The sequence below is a fragment of the Eimeria acervulina genome, genomic scaffold, assembly GCF_000499425.1.
Source record: "Eimeria acervulina Houghton genomic scaffold, Eah_scaff438, whole genome shotgun sequence".
Lineage (NCBI taxonomy): Eukaryota > Apicomplexa > Conoidasida > Eucoccidiorida > Eimeriidae > Eimeria > Eimeria acervulina.
The window spans coordinates 7,711-25,817 of record NW_013549807.1 but is presented as its reverse complement, the minus strand read 5'-3'; the positions used below and the strand labels follow the sequence as shown (position 1 = coordinate 25,817).

At 57.3% G+C, this 18,107-nt stretch overlaps 2 protein-coding genes across 2 annotated transcripts in view; one reads left to right on the top strand and one right to left on the bottom strand.

Moving 5' to 3' along the window:
* Positions 1-15,737, bottom strand: part of EAH_00038580 (phosphatidylinositol 3-and 4-kinase domain-containing protein, putative) — a gene marked incomplete at both ends in the record, with an annotated part of 17,072 nt that extends 1,335 nt beyond the window's left edge. The window contains 23 exons of the mRNA XM_013395455.1: positions 242-631; positions 909-1,225; positions 1,478-2,038; positions 2,336-2,532; positions 2,722-2,886; positions 3,157-3,241; positions 3,498-3,748; positions 3,859-4,018; positions 4,194-4,831; positions 5,025-5,628; positions 5,808-6,170; positions 6,374-6,551; positions 6,699-7,308; positions 7,616-7,824; positions 8,015-8,308; positions 8,540-8,735; positions 8,838-10,514; positions 10,994-11,928; positions 12,170-13,656; positions 13,913-14,209; positions 14,409-14,539; positions 14,877-15,216; positions 15,456-15,737. Of these exons, the coding sequence (XP_013250909.1) occupies positions 242-631; positions 909-1,225; positions 1,478-2,038; positions 2,336-2,532; positions 2,722-2,886; positions 3,157-3,241; positions 3,498-3,748; positions 3,859-4,018; positions 4,194-4,831; positions 5,025-5,628; positions 5,808-6,170; positions 6,374-6,551; positions 6,699-7,308; positions 7,616-7,824; positions 8,015-8,308; positions 8,540-8,735; positions 8,838-10,514; positions 10,994-11,928; positions 12,170-13,656; positions 13,913-14,209; positions 14,409-14,539; positions 14,877-15,216; positions 15,456-15,737 (10,367 nt within the window). The remainder of the gene's footprint in view (positions 1-241; positions 632-908; positions 1,226-1,477; positions 2,039-2,335; positions 2,533-2,721; positions 2,887-3,156; positions 3,242-3,497; positions 3,749-3,858; positions 4,019-4,193; positions 4,832-5,024; positions 5,629-5,807; positions 6,171-6,373; positions 6,552-6,698; positions 7,309-7,615; positions 7,825-8,014; positions 8,309-8,539; positions 8,736-8,837; positions 10,515-10,993; positions 11,929-12,169; positions 13,657-13,912; positions 14,210-14,408; positions 14,540-14,876; positions 15,217-15,455) is intronic.
* Positions 15,738-17,174: 1,437 nt separating this feature from the next.
* EAH_00038570 (40S ribosomal protein S14, putative) lies at positions 17,175-17,967 on the top strand (the record flags this gene model as incomplete). Its single annotated transcript, XM_013395454.1, has 2 exons — positions 17,175-17,608; positions 17,862-17,967. 2 exons carry the CDS (start codon positions 17,175-17,177, stop codon positions 17,965-17,967), a joined length of 540 nt encoding a protein of 179 aa, XP_013250908.1.
* Positions 17,968-18,107: the final 140 nt, after the last annotated feature.

Here is an 18,107-nt window from a genome sequence, read left to right as displayed (position 1 = left end):
CCGGACAAGAAGAAGTGCATGCATGCATGCATGCATTCAAAACCCTACACACTAAACCCTAAACCCTGCATGCATGCAAGCATGCAGCTATCGTGCAATGTAATGCCGGCAGATAAGGCTTCTCCAGCAGACGCAGCCCCACAACGCATGCATCCATACATGCATGCACACATGCAAACCGAGCTACATGCACGCCTGCATGCGTGCATGCATGCATGCATGCATGCATGCAGAGACCCACCCAAAATCGACTCCGTTGAGTTTGTCTAAAACCCTTTCAAGGACTTCTTCTCTCGTCCTCGGCCAGCGCACTGCAATGCCTTCACCGTAGTTAGTAGCAGTACCCTGGGGGCCCCATGGGGGACCCCCAGAGGGCCCCCCTGGGGGCCCACTCCTAGGCTTACCCGCTGGGGGGGCCCCCATTGGGGGCCCCTCGATAAGTTGCGGGGCTTCGGGTAGCGACTGTCTAAGGACTTTAAGAGGGAGAGAAGGGTCAAGGATGCATGCAGAAAGAAGTAGAGACAGATAAAATTTATTTTGTCTTAGCGTTGTCAGGCAGAAGCAAAGAGACGACAAAAATATGCCCCCAGAAGCACCAACGTCTAAAGCTCGTGAAAGCATGCGCGTTTGCCTGCATGCACATACACCCCAAAAACATATATATATATATATATATATATATATATAGCCGGTACTGCATGCATGCACTGCATGCATGCAGTATGTGGCAGCAGCAGCAACAACAACAACGATAGCGATAACGTCAGCAGCAGCAGCAGCAGCAGCACCAGCAAAATAACCAGCAGCAACAATAGCAGCAAAAACAGCAGCAGTATCAGCAGCGGCAGAAACATCAGCAGCGGCAGCATCAGCAGCGGCAACGCTTGCAGCAGCAGCAGCAGCAGCACCTGAAGGGGACAGTCTCCGGCTGTGTGGTTCTGCATGCAGCAGCCTCAAAGACATCACTGAAGTCTATATGGGCGATGCAGCAGCCCCTGCAGTCGCTGCTGCTGCAGCAGCAGCACAGCAGCAGATTGCCTGGGTGTCTGTCTCCTATCCCGCAGAGATAGCCGCAGGCTGCCATTGCTGCATGCCCCGATGCAATGCTGCGCCGCTGCTGCAGCCAGGTGCTGCTGCTGCTGCTGCTGCTGCTGCGCAGCCACAGCAGCTGCCGCAAGTCATCTCCCGTCGTTCGGTCAAGGAAGGCACGAAAAGCTGCTTCCAGCTGCAGCAGCAAACAATCACAACCGCAACACGCATGCAATGCTGCTGCAGCAGCAGCCAATACAGCTGTTGCGAGTGCAGCTGCTGCTGCTGCTACAGCTGCAGCAGCAAACAAACACATGAGCAACACCTGTGAACTGTTGCTGCTTCTGCTGCTGCTTCTGCTGCTGCTTCTGCTGCTGTTTCGGCTGCTGCTTCTGCTGCTGCTACTGCTACAGCTGCTGCAATGAAGGTGACCCTTCGTTCAGCTCACCACCTCTGGGCTATCTTTAGCTGCTTTTGCTGCAGCGCGTTGAGCCGACGTGGCAGCAGGTTGAGTGCTGCTGCTGCTGCTTCTGCTGCTACTACTGCTGCTGCTACTGCTGCTGCTGGTACTGCTGCAGCTGTTGCTGGTGGTGTTGGTGGTGTGGGTGTTTTGCTGCTGCAGTAGATGCAGCTGCTGCTGCTTCTCCGCAGTGAAGAGAGACAGCTCGAGATTGATAGGGACGCGCTGCATGCGCCGGTGTCTCCCCAGCAGATCTTTTAATGTTGGTGCTGCAGCAACCCACTCAACAAGCCCAAGGGAAGGAGACAGGGGGGTCACTTCATACAAAGCAAAAGGAATGCTGCTGCAGCAATTCCTCCAGCGACGGTTGTTTCTGTTTCTGCTGTTGCTGCTGCTGCTGCTGTTGTTGTTGTTGCTGCTGCTGCTGCTGCCTAGGTTTCCCATGAACGGATGCTGCGGAGTCGCCCGTCGCTCGTGTGCTGCTGCTGCGCAGCAGCACGGTGACTGCAGCGTCTGCCGCAGCAGCAAGCATGAGACATATTTAAAGACCTGTACACGAATCGCAGCAAAGCATCACGAAGCCTCACTGCAGCAGCAGCAGCAGCAGCAGCAGCAACAGCAGTAGCAGAAGCCACACCGGATGTTTGCCATTCAGCAACAGCAGCAGCAGCAGCAGCAGCACCAGGGGCACCAGCATCAGCAGCAACCGTAGCACCACCATCCGTATTAGCAGCGGCAGCAGCAGCGGCAGGAACATCAGCATCATCCCCATTAGCAACAGCAACAACAGCAGCAACAGCAGCAGCAGCAGCAACAACAACAGCAGCAGCAGCAGCAGCAGGGTACCATGAGGATACGTTGCTGCAGCCGCAGGTCTACTTCCATGAGGATACGTTGCTGCAGCCGCAGGTCTACTTGAGTCTTAAGAGCAAAGCGGTAGCAGCGCCCGTCTTCTCCCTCTACAGCAATTACACGCGGCCTCTCTTTAGTTGGGAGCACCAACACTACTGGCAGCACCCGGTGTATGCGAATACCTTCTGCTCCTGCAGCAGCAGCAGCAGCAGCAACAGCACCAGCAGAAGAAACAGATGCAGCAGACGCAGCAGCAGTAAGCAACGTGAGCTTCCATAGACACAGCATTTTGCTTTGTTGCAGCTCGTGCTGCTGCTTCTGCTGCTGCTGCTGCTTCTGCTGTTGCTGCAGGTCGCGAGACAGCTGGTGCTGCAGCTAACCAGGTACTTCCAAGTGCTTCATATTCAGCTTCTGCAGCTGCGGAGCGCTGGTGTACAGACACCCCGTGCGGCTTTCTAGGCGCTGCTCCAGCAGCAAAGCAGAGAAGACACGGAAGTAGCAGCCCCAACTCCCGTGCAGCGCATGCGCTGCTTCCTCCCCACACCCTGCATACACACAGATGCATGCATGCAACAGCAACAGCAGCAGCAGCAGCAACATGCATCCATACATGCATGTTGCTTATGCTGCTGCTGCTGCTGTTTGTTGGAGCAGACAGCAAACCACCGGGCCGCAACTGCTGTATCATCCGGTGATCTCGCTGCTGCTGCTGCTGCTGCTGCTGTTGCTGTTGCTACTGCTGCTGCTGGGGGCTCGTTGCTGGAAATAGTTGCTGCAGTGCATGCAGTTGCTGCTGCGGTGTACAGGCAGCTCACCAAGCGCGATGAAAGACTGCAAGCCCATATACGCCTGCTGTAATACAGCCCCGTGCTGCTGCAAGAAAGCTGCATCCGCCGGACACTGCAGCAGCAAAACGCATGCAGCAGCAAAACGCATGCAGCAGCAGGTGCTGCAGATCAGCAACGAAAGCACCAGCAGCACCAACAAACAGCAGCGCGAATGCAACACCGGCAGCTGCTGCAACAACAAGAAAAAACAGACACGGATGCAGCAGGAGCAGCAGCAGCTCCAGGCACATCAACAGCAGCAGCAGCAGCAGCAGCAGCACCTTTGGTCCCTTGAGTGTGTCTTCATGCAACGGGAGCAGCAAGCGGACTGCTGCAGCAGGCTGCTTCAGGTCGAAGGCGAGATGGCTTGCTGTGTCAAGTGCAGCAAACCACCTTTCTCCTAGGTGTACAGACACCTGCTGCAGCTGCTGCTGCAGAAGATGGGCCTCTTTCAGCAGATCCCCGTGGGTTGCTGCTGTTGCTGCTGCTGCTGCTGCTGCTGCACGCACTAAACGAGGACTCCCTGTACACTCCATGCTCGTCACCAGCGGCAGCACCGTCGCCTGGGGCGCTGAAAGAGCTGCAGCAACAACAAGCCAAGCAGCAGCAGCAGCAGCAGCAAGAGCAGCCCAATAAAAGAATGCAGAGATGCATGCATGCAAGTGGAGCACACCGGCTGCTGCAGCATACCGAATTGAATGAGGATTTGGGTGTACAGGCGCTCCTGCTGCTCCGTCTCCGCTGCTGCTGCCTTAGCAAGCAGCTGCTGCAGCAAAGGCTGCTGCAGCCGCAGCAAAGAAGGCATCTCTGAGGAGACGAGTTGCGCGACTGTGGGGTCCGCTGAGGTTGCCTGCAGCAGCAGCAGCAGCAACAGGAGCAACAGGGTAGCAAGCAGATCCAGCCTTCTTACGGGGGATGGAGATATACTGGAGCAGCGTGAGCAAGAGCAAAAACAACAAAAGCAGCAACAGCAGCAGCTGCTGTTGCTGCTGCTGCTGCTGCGTTTCGAACTGGCTCGTACATACCAGTCCTATTGCATGCAGAAGCGCCAAAGCAAGCTCTATGCCTGCTGCTGTGTTTGCTGCTGCAGTTGTTACAGATAGATGGGCAGCACGCAGCAACGACTTCAGGGCCTCCAGCACTAGCTGCTGCACCGCAGCAGCAGAAAGATGCACTCGTTGGTTCTGTCCCCTCTTGCTTCCTGATTGCTGCTGCTGCTGCTGCTGCTGTTGCTGCTGCTGCTTCCAGCACTGCAAGGCAGCAGGTAACTGCGGCATTTCCTCTAGGAGAAGCGCTGAAGGCCCACGAGCTTCTGCATGCGCTGGTGTTGCTGCTGCTGTTCCTGCTGCTCCCGACTGTATCTCCGCCCCCTGCATCCCCTCCTCTTGCTGCGGCTGCTGCTGTTGCTGCTGCTGCGATGAGTAAGGCTTTACTGGAGCCACCACTCGTAAGACAGACATCCCCCAGGCAAAGCAGCAAGCTGCAGCAGCAGCAGCAGCAGCCGGGCAGTCTGCTGCTGCAGCGGCGCGAAGCGCTGGAGGTGCAGCTTCCGCTGCTGCTGCATACAGCAGCAGCGAGTTTGCAGCAGCAGCAGAGATGCTGCTGCTGCTGTCTCTACAGGCGGCATCAAGAGGTATATTCTGCCATTCGTCGGTCCAGTTGGCTGCAGCAGCAGTAGCAAAAGTAACAAAAGCAGCAGCAGCAGCAGCAGCAAGTGGTGCTCCTTTAAGCGGCCTTCATAAACTCTAGAAGAACAGCTGCAGCTGCTGCAGCTGCTGCAGCAGACGAACCAGACGAACCTAAATCATAATCCCTAAACCCTAAACCCTAAACCACTAAACCACACAACAGCATACCTAACGCAAGTCGGCAGTAGCAGTGCAGCGCAGCAGCAGCAGCGGCTTGCAGCGTTTCTTCGTGTTGGGGTGCTCGGCATGTTACTGCTGCTGCTGCTGCTGCTGTTGCTGTTGCTACTGCTCCTGGTAGCCCTGTTGCAGCGCATGCAGGTCCAGTCGCTATGCATGCACGGAGCAGCAGCAGGAGCTCCTGCTGCTGCTGCGGTTGGTGCTGCGGCATCTGCAGCAGCTCCTGTAGAGGGCGCGGCAGCAATGGAAGGTGCAGCCTCCCAAGAATAAAGCTGCTGCTGCTGTTGCTGCTGCTGCTGCTGCACGAGGAGTCTGCTGCGAGCGACAGCAGATGCAAGGCTTCCTGCTGCTGTCCGAAGCGGCGCAGCTCCCGTGCAGCCAGCAGAAGGCACCACGGATCCCACTGCTGCTCCTGCTGTTGTTGTTGTTGCTGCTGCTGCTGCTGTCGCTGCTGCTGCTGCTGGTAGTGCAGCAGTGGCAGCAACAAGTGCAACGTCGACCCGCTGAAAGTTTCTGTGCTGCTGAAGCTTGCTGCTGCTGCTATGCAGCGCAGCAGCGCATACACTTCAGTAGACGGCAGCAGCAAACTCCCTGCCTGCGCACACCCAAACCCTAAACCCTAAGAGCTAGACCATAAGCCCTAAACCCCAAACCCTAAACCCTGGAATGTGAGTATTCACACCCTCAACCCCAACCATAAACATTACGCAACCAGCCCCGCACTCTAAACCCTAAACCCTAAACCCTAAACCCTAAACCCTTGTTTAATCGTACTGCTGCAACTTTGCGCAGCGCCCCAGGAAGCAGCAACGCATCGTGAGGCAGGTTCTGCAGAGCGGCATAGAAGCTGTTGCTGCTGTTGTTGTTTGCTTCTGCTGCTTCTGTTGCTGCTGCTGTTGCTGCACCTTGCCCATCTGCAACAGCCATTGCTGCTGCAGCGCGCTTTAACGCCTCTACCTGCAGCAGCTGAAGTGCTGGCAGCAATCGGCTGCTTCTGTTTCTCCCTGCAGCGCCCGTAGCTCCCGTTGTTGCCCCAGCATCAAGGGCAGCCTTCGCTGCTGCTGTTGCTGCTGCTGCTGCTGCAGTGGCGTGCCAGCCGGAAGGCCCCGCTGCAGTGTAGAAGTATCTTGCGTAAGGCTGTACATACACCAGAAAGATCCACGCAGCAACACAGTCAACATATGGCTTTTTTCTGCTCGTGCTGCTTTTGCAGCAGCAGCAGCTGGGGATGGGTTGGATTGCTGTCACTGCTGCTGCTGCTGCCGCCGCCGCTGCCGCTGCTGCTGCTGCTGCTGCTGCTGCTGCTTGATAGCAGCAGCAGGACCCAAATGCAATCTTACCTCCCCTAGCCGTTTGCTGTAGAGCTGCAGTGCTGCGTAGTCTCTGCAGTTAAATGCAGCAGCAGCGGCTGCTGCTGTCAAGGCCTCTGAAGCGTCTGCTGCCGCAAGGTGCTGCTGTTGCTGCGGCGCTGCCGCTACGGAGAGGGCATCGCTCCACAGACCCATCCAATACAGAGCTCTGCAGCAGGAGCAGCAGCAGAAGCAGCAGGAAACACTAGAGGAGCGTAGCCCGCGAGCGCCATGCCAAGAACAACAGGAGCAGCAACAGCAGCAACAGCAACAGCAGCAGCAGCAACAGCAGCAACAGCACCAGCGGCATTCTCACTGCAGGCTCGCGCGTCCAAAGGAACCGCTGCCGCTGTTGTGTCTTGAAAAGGGTGCTGCTGAATTTCCCGCTGTTGCTGCTGCTACTGCTGCTTCTGGTGCTTCTGGTGCTGCTGCTGCACGTTCTGGTGCTGCTGCTGCTGCTGCACGTTCTACCGGCGCTCCGGCGGTTGGGTGTTTCTCCTTGGATGAAAAATCGGCTGGCAGCAGCTGCAGCTGCTGAAGCGCCTTGCGAAGTGCGGGAGCAGCAGAAGCAGCAGCAGCTGCTGCTGCTGCCTCGCGCATGGGGTGAGAGAAATCATAGACAGCAAAGCAGCGCCACATTGGTTGCGTTGCTTCCACGTCCACTTCTGCTGCTGCAGCAGCAGCACCTTGCGCTGCTACTGCTGCTGCCGCTCCTGCTGCTGCTGCTGCTGCGAAGTTGCTGCTGCTCGCGGGAGGCTGACTAGTGTCTACTACAGCAGCAAAAGTCACATCTTTTGCTAGCCTCTCTAGCTGACGAAACTGCTGCTCAAGCAGCACGTGCTTCGCTTGCTGCAGCAGCGCAGCAGCAGACGCAAATTGCCCTCCCCGCAGCAGCGCTAGCAGCAGCAACACGGCAGCCGTACGTGCTGCAGCACACCCACCGCAGCAACGCCAACAGCACACCAAGGCCATGCTGCTGCAGCAACAACAGCGGCAGACAGATGCGAAAACGCCGCAGCAGCACCAACATGCCAAGTAGCAGCAGCAGCAACACGCGGAGTAGAATCAGCAACAGCAGCAGCAAACGCAGCAGCAGCACAAACAGCAGCAAAAGCAGCAGGGAAAGCAGAAGAAACGCCAAGCAGCAGCAGCAACAACAGAAACACGAGAAGCAGCAGCAGCAGCAGCAGCAAAAAGCGAAGCTGCAGCAGTAGCAGCAGCAGCAGGACGGACACGGTTCTTGCAGCCAGAAGGCCTCGTACAGCCAAATAGACAACGGGTTGTCTCTACATCTTTCTGCTGCCCTCCCCAGCAAGTAAAGAGACACCTGTAGGGGGGTCTGGTGCAGCAGCAGCTGCCGCTGCTGCATGTACACCCCAAGCGACACCGCACGCCGGCAAACGCTCAGTGGAGACTCCTGCAAGCAACGCGCAAACCCGTTGCTGCAGCGGCAGCAGCAGCAGCGACAGCAGCAGCAACAGCAGCAGCAGCAGCAGCAGTAGCACAGGAAATCCAAGGAAGACAACGCCTTTACAGCACAATCGCTGCCGCACATCGACCTGGTGACTTGCTGCTTTTGCTGCTAGTGCTGCTGCTGCTGTTGTTGTTGCTGCTGCTGCTTTTTGTACTTACTTTATAACTGCCAGGGCCTCCAGATGCTGCTCCGCATTCAAGGAAAAGCAGTCAGCGCAAAACGCGATAGCAAACAACTTGTCTGCGACTGCAGCAGCAGCTGCTGCTGCTTCTGCTGCTGCTTCTGTCTCCTCCTTGGGAGCACCCAACGCTGTTGCAGCGTCAGCTTCAGCTCCAGCAGCAGCAGCAGCCTTTGCCAGCGGCGCAACAGCAGCGACACAGGCCAAGTTGCTGCGGTGTATGTACAGTCCGCGCAGCCGCTGCCACCACGACTCCCAACAAGCCACACGGCCGCTGCAGCAGCAGCAGCAGAACAGCAGCAGCAGCACAGCAGCAGCAGCAGCAGAGCAGCAGAGATGAATAACAACCGAGACACCGTGCAGTATCGGCTTCAGGCGCGTTGCACCCCCGCAAGATGTTCAGCAGCAGCAGCAGCAACAACAGCAGCAGCAATGGCGAGCGACAGCACCAGCACCGGCAGCATTTGCAGCAGCAGCAGCAGCAGCAGCAGCAGCAGCGGCGTACCCTTGTGCAGAGTCCCAGAGCTTCAGCCGCATCCCCCTTGTGTCTCTTGGTGCAGCAGGCGCTGACCGCAGCTGCCGCCTTTGCGAGTGTCGCCACGCTGCTGCTGCTGCTGCTGCTGCTGCTCCTACTGCTGCTGCTGCTGCTGCACCAGCTGCACCTGCTGCAGCCGCACTAGATGCCAGTGTCGCTGTGCTGCCTGCAGCAGCACAGAGACGCCCAAAGCAAAAGCAGCACAGATCTTAATGCGGCTGCTGGCGATGCTGCTGCTGCTTTCGCTGCTGCTGCTGCTGCTGCTTACTAGAATGCGCAAAGGAAGAAAAGACATCTCCTAGAGACTGACGCCCCACCCGAATTCCGCTGCCAACTCTGCTGCACTGCAAACCGCCTGTACGGCGGCTGGGTAGCTCGGGCTGCTGCTGCTGCGACTGCTGCTGCAGTTGATGCTGATGTTGCTGTTGTGGCTGCTGCTGCTGCTGCAGCACCTGCTGCGCGCTACTGAGGGCGCTGCATACCGACTGCGGTATTGTCGCCTCATATACCTGCTGCTGCGGTTTGTGGAACTGTCTCCAGGAGTTGTGCTGCTGCTGCTGCCCTTGCTGCTGCTGTGCCGCTGCGCATGCAGCTGCCACAACAGCAGCAGCTCGCTGCTTTGCCGGCCCCGCAGGACACTGTTTTGCGACGACAGGTATTGTGCGCAGCAGCTCCAGCACACCGCTGCAGCAGCAGCTGCTGCTGCTGCTCCAGCTGCTGCTGCTGTCAACACGGGTGCAGTGCAACAGCACCAGCAGCAGCGGCAGCAAGTCACTTTGCATGCGCTGGTTGCAGCAGCACCGCATAAGAGATACAGTGTGTTCACATAAAGCACAGAAGCCAGCAATCATTGATCTCCTGCTGCAGGAGAAGCAGCAGCAGCCCCTGCTGCTGCGGCAGCTACCTCTGCTGCTGCGGCAGTGCTCCTGGTTGTTGAGCATGTCGTGCGCCTTCTGATGCAGCAGCAGCAAACGAACTACACGCGGCAGCAAAGCACTTGGAGCTGCATGCAGCTGCAACTGCTGCAGCAGGTCCAGCAGCAAGAATACTTCCTGCTGCGCCGCAGTTGGCAGCAGCACCAAGCTTTCTTGCTGCCGCTCTTGGCTGCTGCCTAGGCCGACACCGGTGCTATATGACGCAAGGACTGCTGCTGCTGCTGCTGCACCTGCTGCTGCAGCAGCAGGCCGAGCTTGGATGCCTCTGTCGCTCTCCTTTTTGGTTGTTCCTGCTGCCGGTAAGGCAGCAGCAGCTGCAGCAGAAGCAGCAGCAACAGCAGAAGCAGCAGCAGCTGCTGAGAGTTCCGCCGTACGGTCGCATCGCGGGAGCGTCCCGCTGCTGCTACTGCTGCAGCAGCTGCTGAGGCTGCTGCTGCTGAGGCTTAGTTGTGCATCGGGCAGCAGCTGCAGCAGCGGCTGCTTCGGGTACCGCAGTTTTGGCTGCGCTGGAGTGGCTGCTGGGGCATCCCAATCCTGAGGCTGTCTTGTGTGTTGCTCCTGCTGCTGCTGCTGCTGCTGCTGTTGCGGTTGCTGCTGCTGGTGCTGCAAGGTGCTGCTGATCTCCGCAGTTGCTGCATCAAGCAGCAGCAGCAGCACTTCGCAAAGCCGCGCAGCCCCCACGTGCTGCTGCTGCTGCTGCTGCTGCTCATACTGCACCTCCCAAAGCAGCACATCCAGAAGCTGCAGCAGCTGCAGCCGCTGTGCATGCATGCTACGCCGCTGCTGTAGCAGCAATTCTTCTAAGAGTGCCGCCAGAGGCCCGAAGGAAGCAAGCAGCAGCAGCAAGCTGCAGCGGGGTTGGTGCATGCAGCAAAGACACCACAACCATGCTACAGCAGCATCAGCTGCAGCGCCCACCTCTCTCGCACTCCTCCTGCTGCTGCTTTTGCTGCTGATGCTGGCCCAGCTCTTGGCAGCAATCTCCGCGCAGCTTGCCGGCAGCCACTCCGCTGCAGCAACGTACAGACAGAGCGATGCATGCAAGTAACAGCAACAAGACAAAGAAGGCTCCGTCCAACAGCAGCAGCAAAGGCAGCAGCAGCAAAGGCAGCAGCAGCAAGGGCAGCAGCAGCAAAAGCAGCAGTCGCAACTAGAGCAGCACCAACTACAGCAGCAGCGAGTAGAGCAGCAGCAACAGCAAGAACCGCTGCAGCAGCACATTCACGATCAGCAGCATCGGCTGCAGCAAAAACTGCAGCAGCAACAGCAGCAAGACTAGCAGCAACAGCAGCAACAGCAGCAGCAGCCTACACTCTGAAGCTTCTTTCAGTTGGGCTGCCAGCTGAGTCAGACAGGCGAACTCCTCGGTGGTGGCTGCACCTCACACAACACAAGTGCTGTTGCTGCTGCTGTTGCTGCTGTTGCAGTATGCATCCCACTGAGTCATGCTGCTGCTGCTGCTGCTTCTGCTGGAGGCTCTAGCACTGACCTGCAGGGGGAGTGACGGACAAGGGAAAGGATCCCGATAGAGTTTGCTGCAGCAGCAGCAGCTGCTGCTGTGCTCCTGTTGCTGCTTCGCTTGCCGTAGAATCAATCGCTATTGCAGCTAAGCATTCGTCTAGAGGCTTAACAATAGCAGCAGCTGCTGCTGCTGCTGCTGAGGACGAGGTGTCTCTCCAAAGGCGAAGCAGCACCACAACGGCAGCTGCTGCAGCGCCTTTAAGGTCGCGTCCCCCTACGGCCTGAGCAGCAGGCTGCAGCACGTTGAGCAGCAGGGAGCCCAATTGCTGCTCCTGTTGCTGCTGCGGGTGCTGCTGTTGCAGCTCCGATTGCTGCTGTTGTTGATTCTGCTGCTGCTGTATCCAAATACAAATACCTGGAAGCACTCCCCAGAAAACTGCAATGGAGCCCGAAGTGCGCCAGCGTTGCTGCAGCAGCCGCAGCCCTTGCTTCTGATGCTTCTTAAGCTGCAGCAGCTGCAGCAGCTGCTGCTCCTGCTGCTGCAGCACGCACGCGCTGCTGCACGAGCAGCTGCTGCCTGTGGTTTCGACAGCAGATGGAGCAATGCCAAAACAGCTGCCTTCCGTTACCTCCTTTGCTGCTGCTTCTGCTGCAGCTGCCTTTGTTGCTGCTGCATCTGTTGCTGCATGTGTGGGTGTAGCAACGTCAGCAGCGGGACTTGCAGCAGCAGCAGCTGTTGCTGCTATGGTGTCGCTCCAGCAGGGAGATGCATAGTGCTGCAGCAGCAGCTGTGTTATTTTGCTGCAGGTAGAATATGCTGCCTGTACTGCTGCTGCTGCCCGCTGCCCGTGTCTTGCTGCTGCCAGCAGCAACCGCAGCTGCAGCACATGCTGCGCTGCAGCACAAGGGCATGCAGCAGCCTGCAGTAAAGCAAGAGCCAACTGTGTGCTGCTGTGCAGATACCTAGGAGCAGCAGACAGCCCGAAACACCCCGGAAGCCTGCAGCAGCAGCAGCCACAGCAGCAGCAACAGCAGCAAAAGCAGCAGCACCACCAACAGCAGCTCGACTGAGATCTGCAGAATCGTCCCAATGGAGGCATTGGCTCTTTGATTCCAAACCCTAAACCCTAAACCCTAAACCCTAGATGATAAACCCTAAAGCTAAACACTATACCCTAAAACCTAGCCAGCCGCCAGCTGTTACCTGGTGATGGCTGCTGCAGCAAAGCGCTGCAGCAGAGGCTCCCCGTCAGCAAGGAGAGACTCTGTTGCGCTGCAGATATTGTCCGTTGCTGCAGGCTCTGCTGCTGCTGTATGCGGCTGCCGCGCCATTGCCGCTGCTGCTGCCGCTGCTGTTTCCGCTGCTGCAAGCCTCACATAGCTGCATGCGTCTGCTGCAGCAGCAACAGCAGCAACTCCTGTGCACTGCAGCAGCTCTTTGAGAAGCCGTTCATTATGAGAAGGTGCAGCAGCAGCGCATGCACCCAGCAGCAAAGACGCCGCGCGAGCAGCAGCACGCCTCACCAAAGGAGCCCGAAACTGCAGCAACTGCAGCAGCACATCAACTACTAAAGAAAATATATCCTCGCCCTGACGCTGCAGTGGTTGTTGCTGCTGCTGCTTCACCGTCGGTTGCTGCTCCTGCAGCGGCAACCGTTGCTGCTGCAGTAGCGTATGCTGCTGCTGCACCATTAGTTGCTGCTGCTGTTGAGGCTCCTTGCTATAGAGACAAGCTTGACCGACAGCAGCAATGGTGTCTACTACTGTTGCTGCTGCTGCTGCCGTGGTGCATTGAGGCAGCAGCAGCAGTAGTTGCTGCAGCAGCAAATGCTGGACCCGTCTTCCTTGCAGTCCTTGCAGCAGCAGCTGCTGCAGCGGCATCCCCCGCAGCAGCAGCAAGGGCTCACTTTGGAGCACGTAACCCAAGCTGGGAGGCAGCAGCAGCTCAGCTTCCTGATGCGGCTGCTGCTGCTCATGCGATTGTTGCAGCATCAGCAACACGCAGTGCAGCGTTATGGCGCAGCCCGACAGACAAAAAGGATTACTGCTGCTTCTGCTGCAGCCGCAGCGAATGCAAGGAGAGGGTGCTGCTCTCGCACATTGCTGCTGCTTCTGCTGCTCCTGCTGCTGCTGCTGCTGCTGCACGCGATGTTGCAACTGGTGCAGCACCTGGCGCCGCAGATCAGCAGCAAGAGGAGGAGGTAGCGAATGAGAAGACAGGAGGAGACAGCCAGTAAATAGGGCAGCTTCGCGCGCTGCCGACGTTCCCCGCTGTTGTTGCTGCTGTTGCTGTTGCTGTTGCTGTTGTTGCTGCTGCTGTTGTTGTTGTTTCTGCTGCTGCTGTTGCTGCTGCTGTGGCTTCTCCGGCAAACTCCCCTGCTGCTGCATCTGCGGCTCCTGCTGGTGCAGCAGCGGTAGCAGCAACTCCTGGACACCTGCAGCAGCCCAACTACCTACAGAGAAGGCAGTGCTACCGGCTGCTGCTGTTGCTGTTGCTGCTGTTGATGCTGCTGCGGTGAGAAGCCGCAGGGCAGCCAGCACGACGCGCAGCTGCAAGCCGAATGCAGTCTCTCGCTGTTCTTGTTGTCCTTGCTGCTGCTCCTGCTTTTGTTGCTGCTGCTGTTGCTGCTGCAAAGCAGCGGCCTCTTGCAGTGCCCGCCGCAGCAACGTATTATGCGCGAAAACTTTCTCCTGAGTGCAGCAGCAGCAGCAGCAATAGCAGTAACAGCAGTAGCAGTAGCAGCAGTAGCAGTAGCAGCAGTAGCAGCAGCAGCAGCAGCAGTAGCAGCAGCAGCAGTAGCAGCAGCAGCCTCGAAGCAACGGTGTACAAGGCAAGCTCCTGCTGCAGCACCGAACGAACAGCGATGAGTGTTCATCAACACCTGCAGCAGCAGACTGCAGCAGCAAACAGCGGCAACACTAACAGCAGCAGCAACACGAAGCCGACCCGAAGCTCCTCTGGCCCCCTACGAAGAGCAGCTTCTGCAAGGATAAGTGCTGCTTCCTGCTGCAGCAGCTGCCTGTGTACTGCTGCTGCTGCTGTTGCTGCTGTTGTCGTTGCTGCCGCTAGTGCACTCGCAGCAAAGGGAGGCGGGCAGAGAGGCATGACGAGAGAAGCTATAGCCTCCCACAGGTTGCCGTGCTGATGCTGCTGCTGCTGCTGCTGCCGTTGCCAGCAACGAACTGCTGCTGCTGCTGCTGCTTCTTTTGTCAAGACGGAGGCAGTGGGGGAGAGGAGCTCCATCTGAGCAGCAGCAAGAACAACAGCAGCAGCAGTGCGGTGCTGTGTCTTCATCATATCATATTACTGGCCTGCCTGCTGCTGCTGCTTTTGTAGCAGCAGCAGCAACAGCAGGAGCTCGTGTCGCTGCTGCTGCGCAGCAGCAAGATACAGCCGTTGCTGCTACAAGACGAACCAACGCAGCTAAAGGGGGGAGACCAACCTGCAAGGCTTCTTGCTGCTGTTGCTGCTGTCGTTGTTGCTGCTGTCCTTGGGGTAGCCGCTGCAGCAGCAGAATGCCCAAAGGTCCCTCACGTGCAGCAGCAGCCTCCGGCGCATCAATGCTGCTGCAGCCTGAGGAGACAAAGCACACATAAGACCTGTCTCTGCAGCAATTCAAGCGAGCAGCTAGTTGGACAGCTAGCTAGCTAAACAGCTAACTGAACAGCTAGCTAGGCAGCTATATAACAGATAGCTAGGCAGCTAGCTAGCCAGCTAGCTAGGCAGCTACATCACAGCTAGCTAAGCAACTAGCTAGCCAGCTAGCTACACTGCTAGCTACACCGCCAACTGACCAGCTAGCTGCTTAGCTAGCTGCTCTACTTGCCTGTTGCTGCTGCTGCAGCAGCGAGTGTCTCTGCTGCTGCCTCCAGCAGGTGCATGTCGGCGCAGCTCAAGGAGACAGCAGCACAGCAGCAATTCTCCCCCTCCTCTACCTCAGACGATGCAGGTTCTGCTGTGCTGCTGCTGCTGCTGCTGTTCAACTGGTTGCTGCTGTCTTCAGCCCCGTAGCCGTTGCTGCTGCTGCGCTTGCTGCTGCCCCTTAGAAGGGCAGACGCTTCTGCTGCAGCGAAGGCGGATTGCTTCTGCTGCTGCTGCTGCTGTTGCTGCTGCTGCTGCTGTGGCAGCGGAGGCCCTTGCTGCTGCGCTGCACTCTTGCTGCAAAGCGATGAGGGGAGTAGCTGCAGCAGAGGCCCAGCCACAAGGGGACCTGCTGCTTCTACAGCAGCAGCAGCAGCAGCAAGAAGCACCTGAGTCGCAGCAATCCTGAACCATCCACAGCAAAGCAAACAGCAGCTGCTGCAGCGGCAGCAACAGCACCTGAAACAGCAGCAGAAGTAGCTGCTGCAGGGCTCCATACCCTAAACCCTAATCTCTCAGCCCTAAACCCTAAACCCTAAACCCTAAGCCCTAGACCCTACTTGTTGTCATATGCGCCACGCCGATGTTTGCTGCAGTTTAGAATGGCTTCTGCTGCTGCTGCGCATACCTCCAGCAGCAATGCTGCTGCTGCTGCACCTGTAGGTAGCAGCTGTTGCTGCTGCTGCTGCTGCAGTAGCTCAGCTGCTGTTGCTGCAGCCTCATAACATTTGTAGGCACAGCTGTTGCGCAGGCGGCGAAGGTGGCCCTTGGGAAGCAGCAGCAAATCACTCCCGCTGCTGCTGCTGCTGCTGCTGCTGCAGAGTACACTTGCTGCTGCTGCTGCCGCAGCAAAGCTGCCGCCAGGCCCCAGACAATCACCCCCACAAACACAGCGCCCCCTCTCTCTCATCTTTGCTGCTGCTACTGCTACAGAGTCACAGCAGAGTTTGCTGTGGCTTGAAACGTTGCAGCAGCGGCTGTTGCTGCAGCAGCTGCTGCTGCACCAAACTGCTGCAGCACATGAGCAACCAGGAGCGGTTATGGGGGTGCTGGTGTGAGTTCCTTCTGCTGCTGCTGCTAGAGAACTCGCTGCATCCTTTGCTGCTGCTGCTGCCGCCACGGGTGCCGTGGCTGCTACTGCTGCTTCCCCTGGACTGCTGCTGCAGCTATTGCGCTTGCTGCTGCTGCCGGCCCCGCTTTGGTGACTGCTGATGTCTTCTGCTGTTGAAGCTGCCGCAATTGTTGCTGCTGTAGCTTCTGTTGACGCTGTTGCAGATGCTGGTGTTGCTGCTGGAGCAGTTGCTGTTGCTCCTGCTGCAGCAGTACTGCAGCAGCTGCTGTGGCTGCTGCTGTTGCTGCTGCTGCACAGCTAGGTGACTTCCTGCCTACTACTGGGGCAGCAAGTGGGCTTAATGATGCAACAGCAGGTGCTGCTGCTGTTTTAAAGCCGATGTGTGCTTTTGCGACGTTGCTAGAAGCAGCAGCAGCAGCAACGGACGACAGCAGCAGCAGCAGAAGCAGCAGCGACAAAAACACCCTCTTAATAGCGTTGTTGGGTTTGTCTTCTTGAGAAACCCCTGGGCTTGTTTCTTTATTGAAGGTTTCTTTATTTAATTACCTTTAAATTGGGTATTTGACTGCTTGCTGCTGCAGCAGAGACTCAAGCAGCAGCAGCAGCTGCTGCTGCTGCTGCTGCTGCAGTTGTTGCTGCTGTTGCTGCCGCCACAGCAGCAAATCGCAACTTAAATCTTAATTATATTTGCATACTTATCACAAATAAATTCTTGGTTTTTCCACAGCTGCAGGATTAGGCATGCACACAGCTAGCGGTTGCTGGAACAGAAGCTGGAGTAGCTGCTGCTGCTGCTGCTGCTGCTGCTGCTAGACCTTCAACAGCAGCAGCAGGGGTTTTTCTTTGCTGCTGGGTGGTGGTGCGGGTTGTCTGTTTGTCTGTTATTGTTAGGAAGTGCAGAATATATTTTAATAAACAATTTATTTAGTTTTAAATTTATTTTCTAGGGTTTAGGGTTTATTAGGGGCTTCGATGTCGAAGTATATGCGTTGCAGCCTGCAGTATTTTATGGGGCTGGGCTGGTGTGGGGGGGCTGCTGCTGCTGCTGCTGCGCTGCGAGCAGGAGCAGCAGCAGCAGCAGCAGCGGGGCATGGATTTGTGTTGTTGCAGGAAGGGTTTCTGCGAGGAGTTTGTTGAGGTGTATTTGTTTGCTGCATTCGGTTGTACGTACACCAGCGAAGGCATTAGCGTAGGCCTGCCTTGACCGTAGTACAGCAGCAGCAGCCACAGCAGCCGCAGCAGCAGCAGCATTAGGTGGAGTATAATATCTTGAAGATGGCATCTAAGAAGGGCGAGGGTGTTTCTGGTGATTCTTCTGGGTCTGGCTCTGGAGCAGCAGGAGGAAGCGGTGGTGCTGCTGCTGCTGCAGCACCTGCTGCTGCTGCTGCTGGCGTTGGAGTTGCGGGGCTGGGGGGCCATACCCGTGAAGATGAGTTAGTCTTTGGGGTTGCACATATCTATGCAAGCTTTAATGATACTTTTATTCACGTAACAGATCTATCGGGCAGAGAAACCCTAGTAAGGGTGACAGGGGGCATGAAGGTAAAGGCTGACAGAGACGAGTCTTCTCCTTATGCTGCAATGATGGCTGCTGCTGATGTAGCAGCACGCTGCAAGGAGTTGGGTATTACTGCTGTTCACGTCAGAGTGAGAGCAACAGGAGGAACCAAGAGCAAGACGCCAGGACCCGGCGCTCAGTCCGCACTCAGGTAAACACATCTGCTGCTGCTGCTGCTGTTCTTGTTGTTGTTGCTGCTGCTGTTGTCGGTCTTGTGGTTGCTGCTGCTGTTGTCAGTGTGGTTGCTGTTGCTGATGTTGTCGGTGTCGTGCTGTTGCTGCTGCTGCTATCTTTTCTGCTGCCGCCATCCCTGCTGCGTCTATTGCGTCTATTGCTTCTCGTCCCTCCTGCTGCTACTGCTTCTATTGCTGCTTCTGCTTCTATTGCTGCTGCTGCTGCTGCAGGGCTTTGGCTCGTTCGGGCTTGCGCATCGGCCGCATTGAAGATGTCACCCCAATCCCCACCGACAGCACCCGCAGAAAGTCAGGAAGAAGAGGGCGCAGGCTGTGAGCTGCTGCAGCAGCAGCAGCGGCTGCAGCAGCAGATGCTGCAGCACCCCTGCTGCAACAGCTACAACCCTCAAACCTCTCGTCGCAGCAGCAGCAGCAGCTTCTCTGCGTCGCCTGCTGCTCTTTTTACACCGCAGCAAG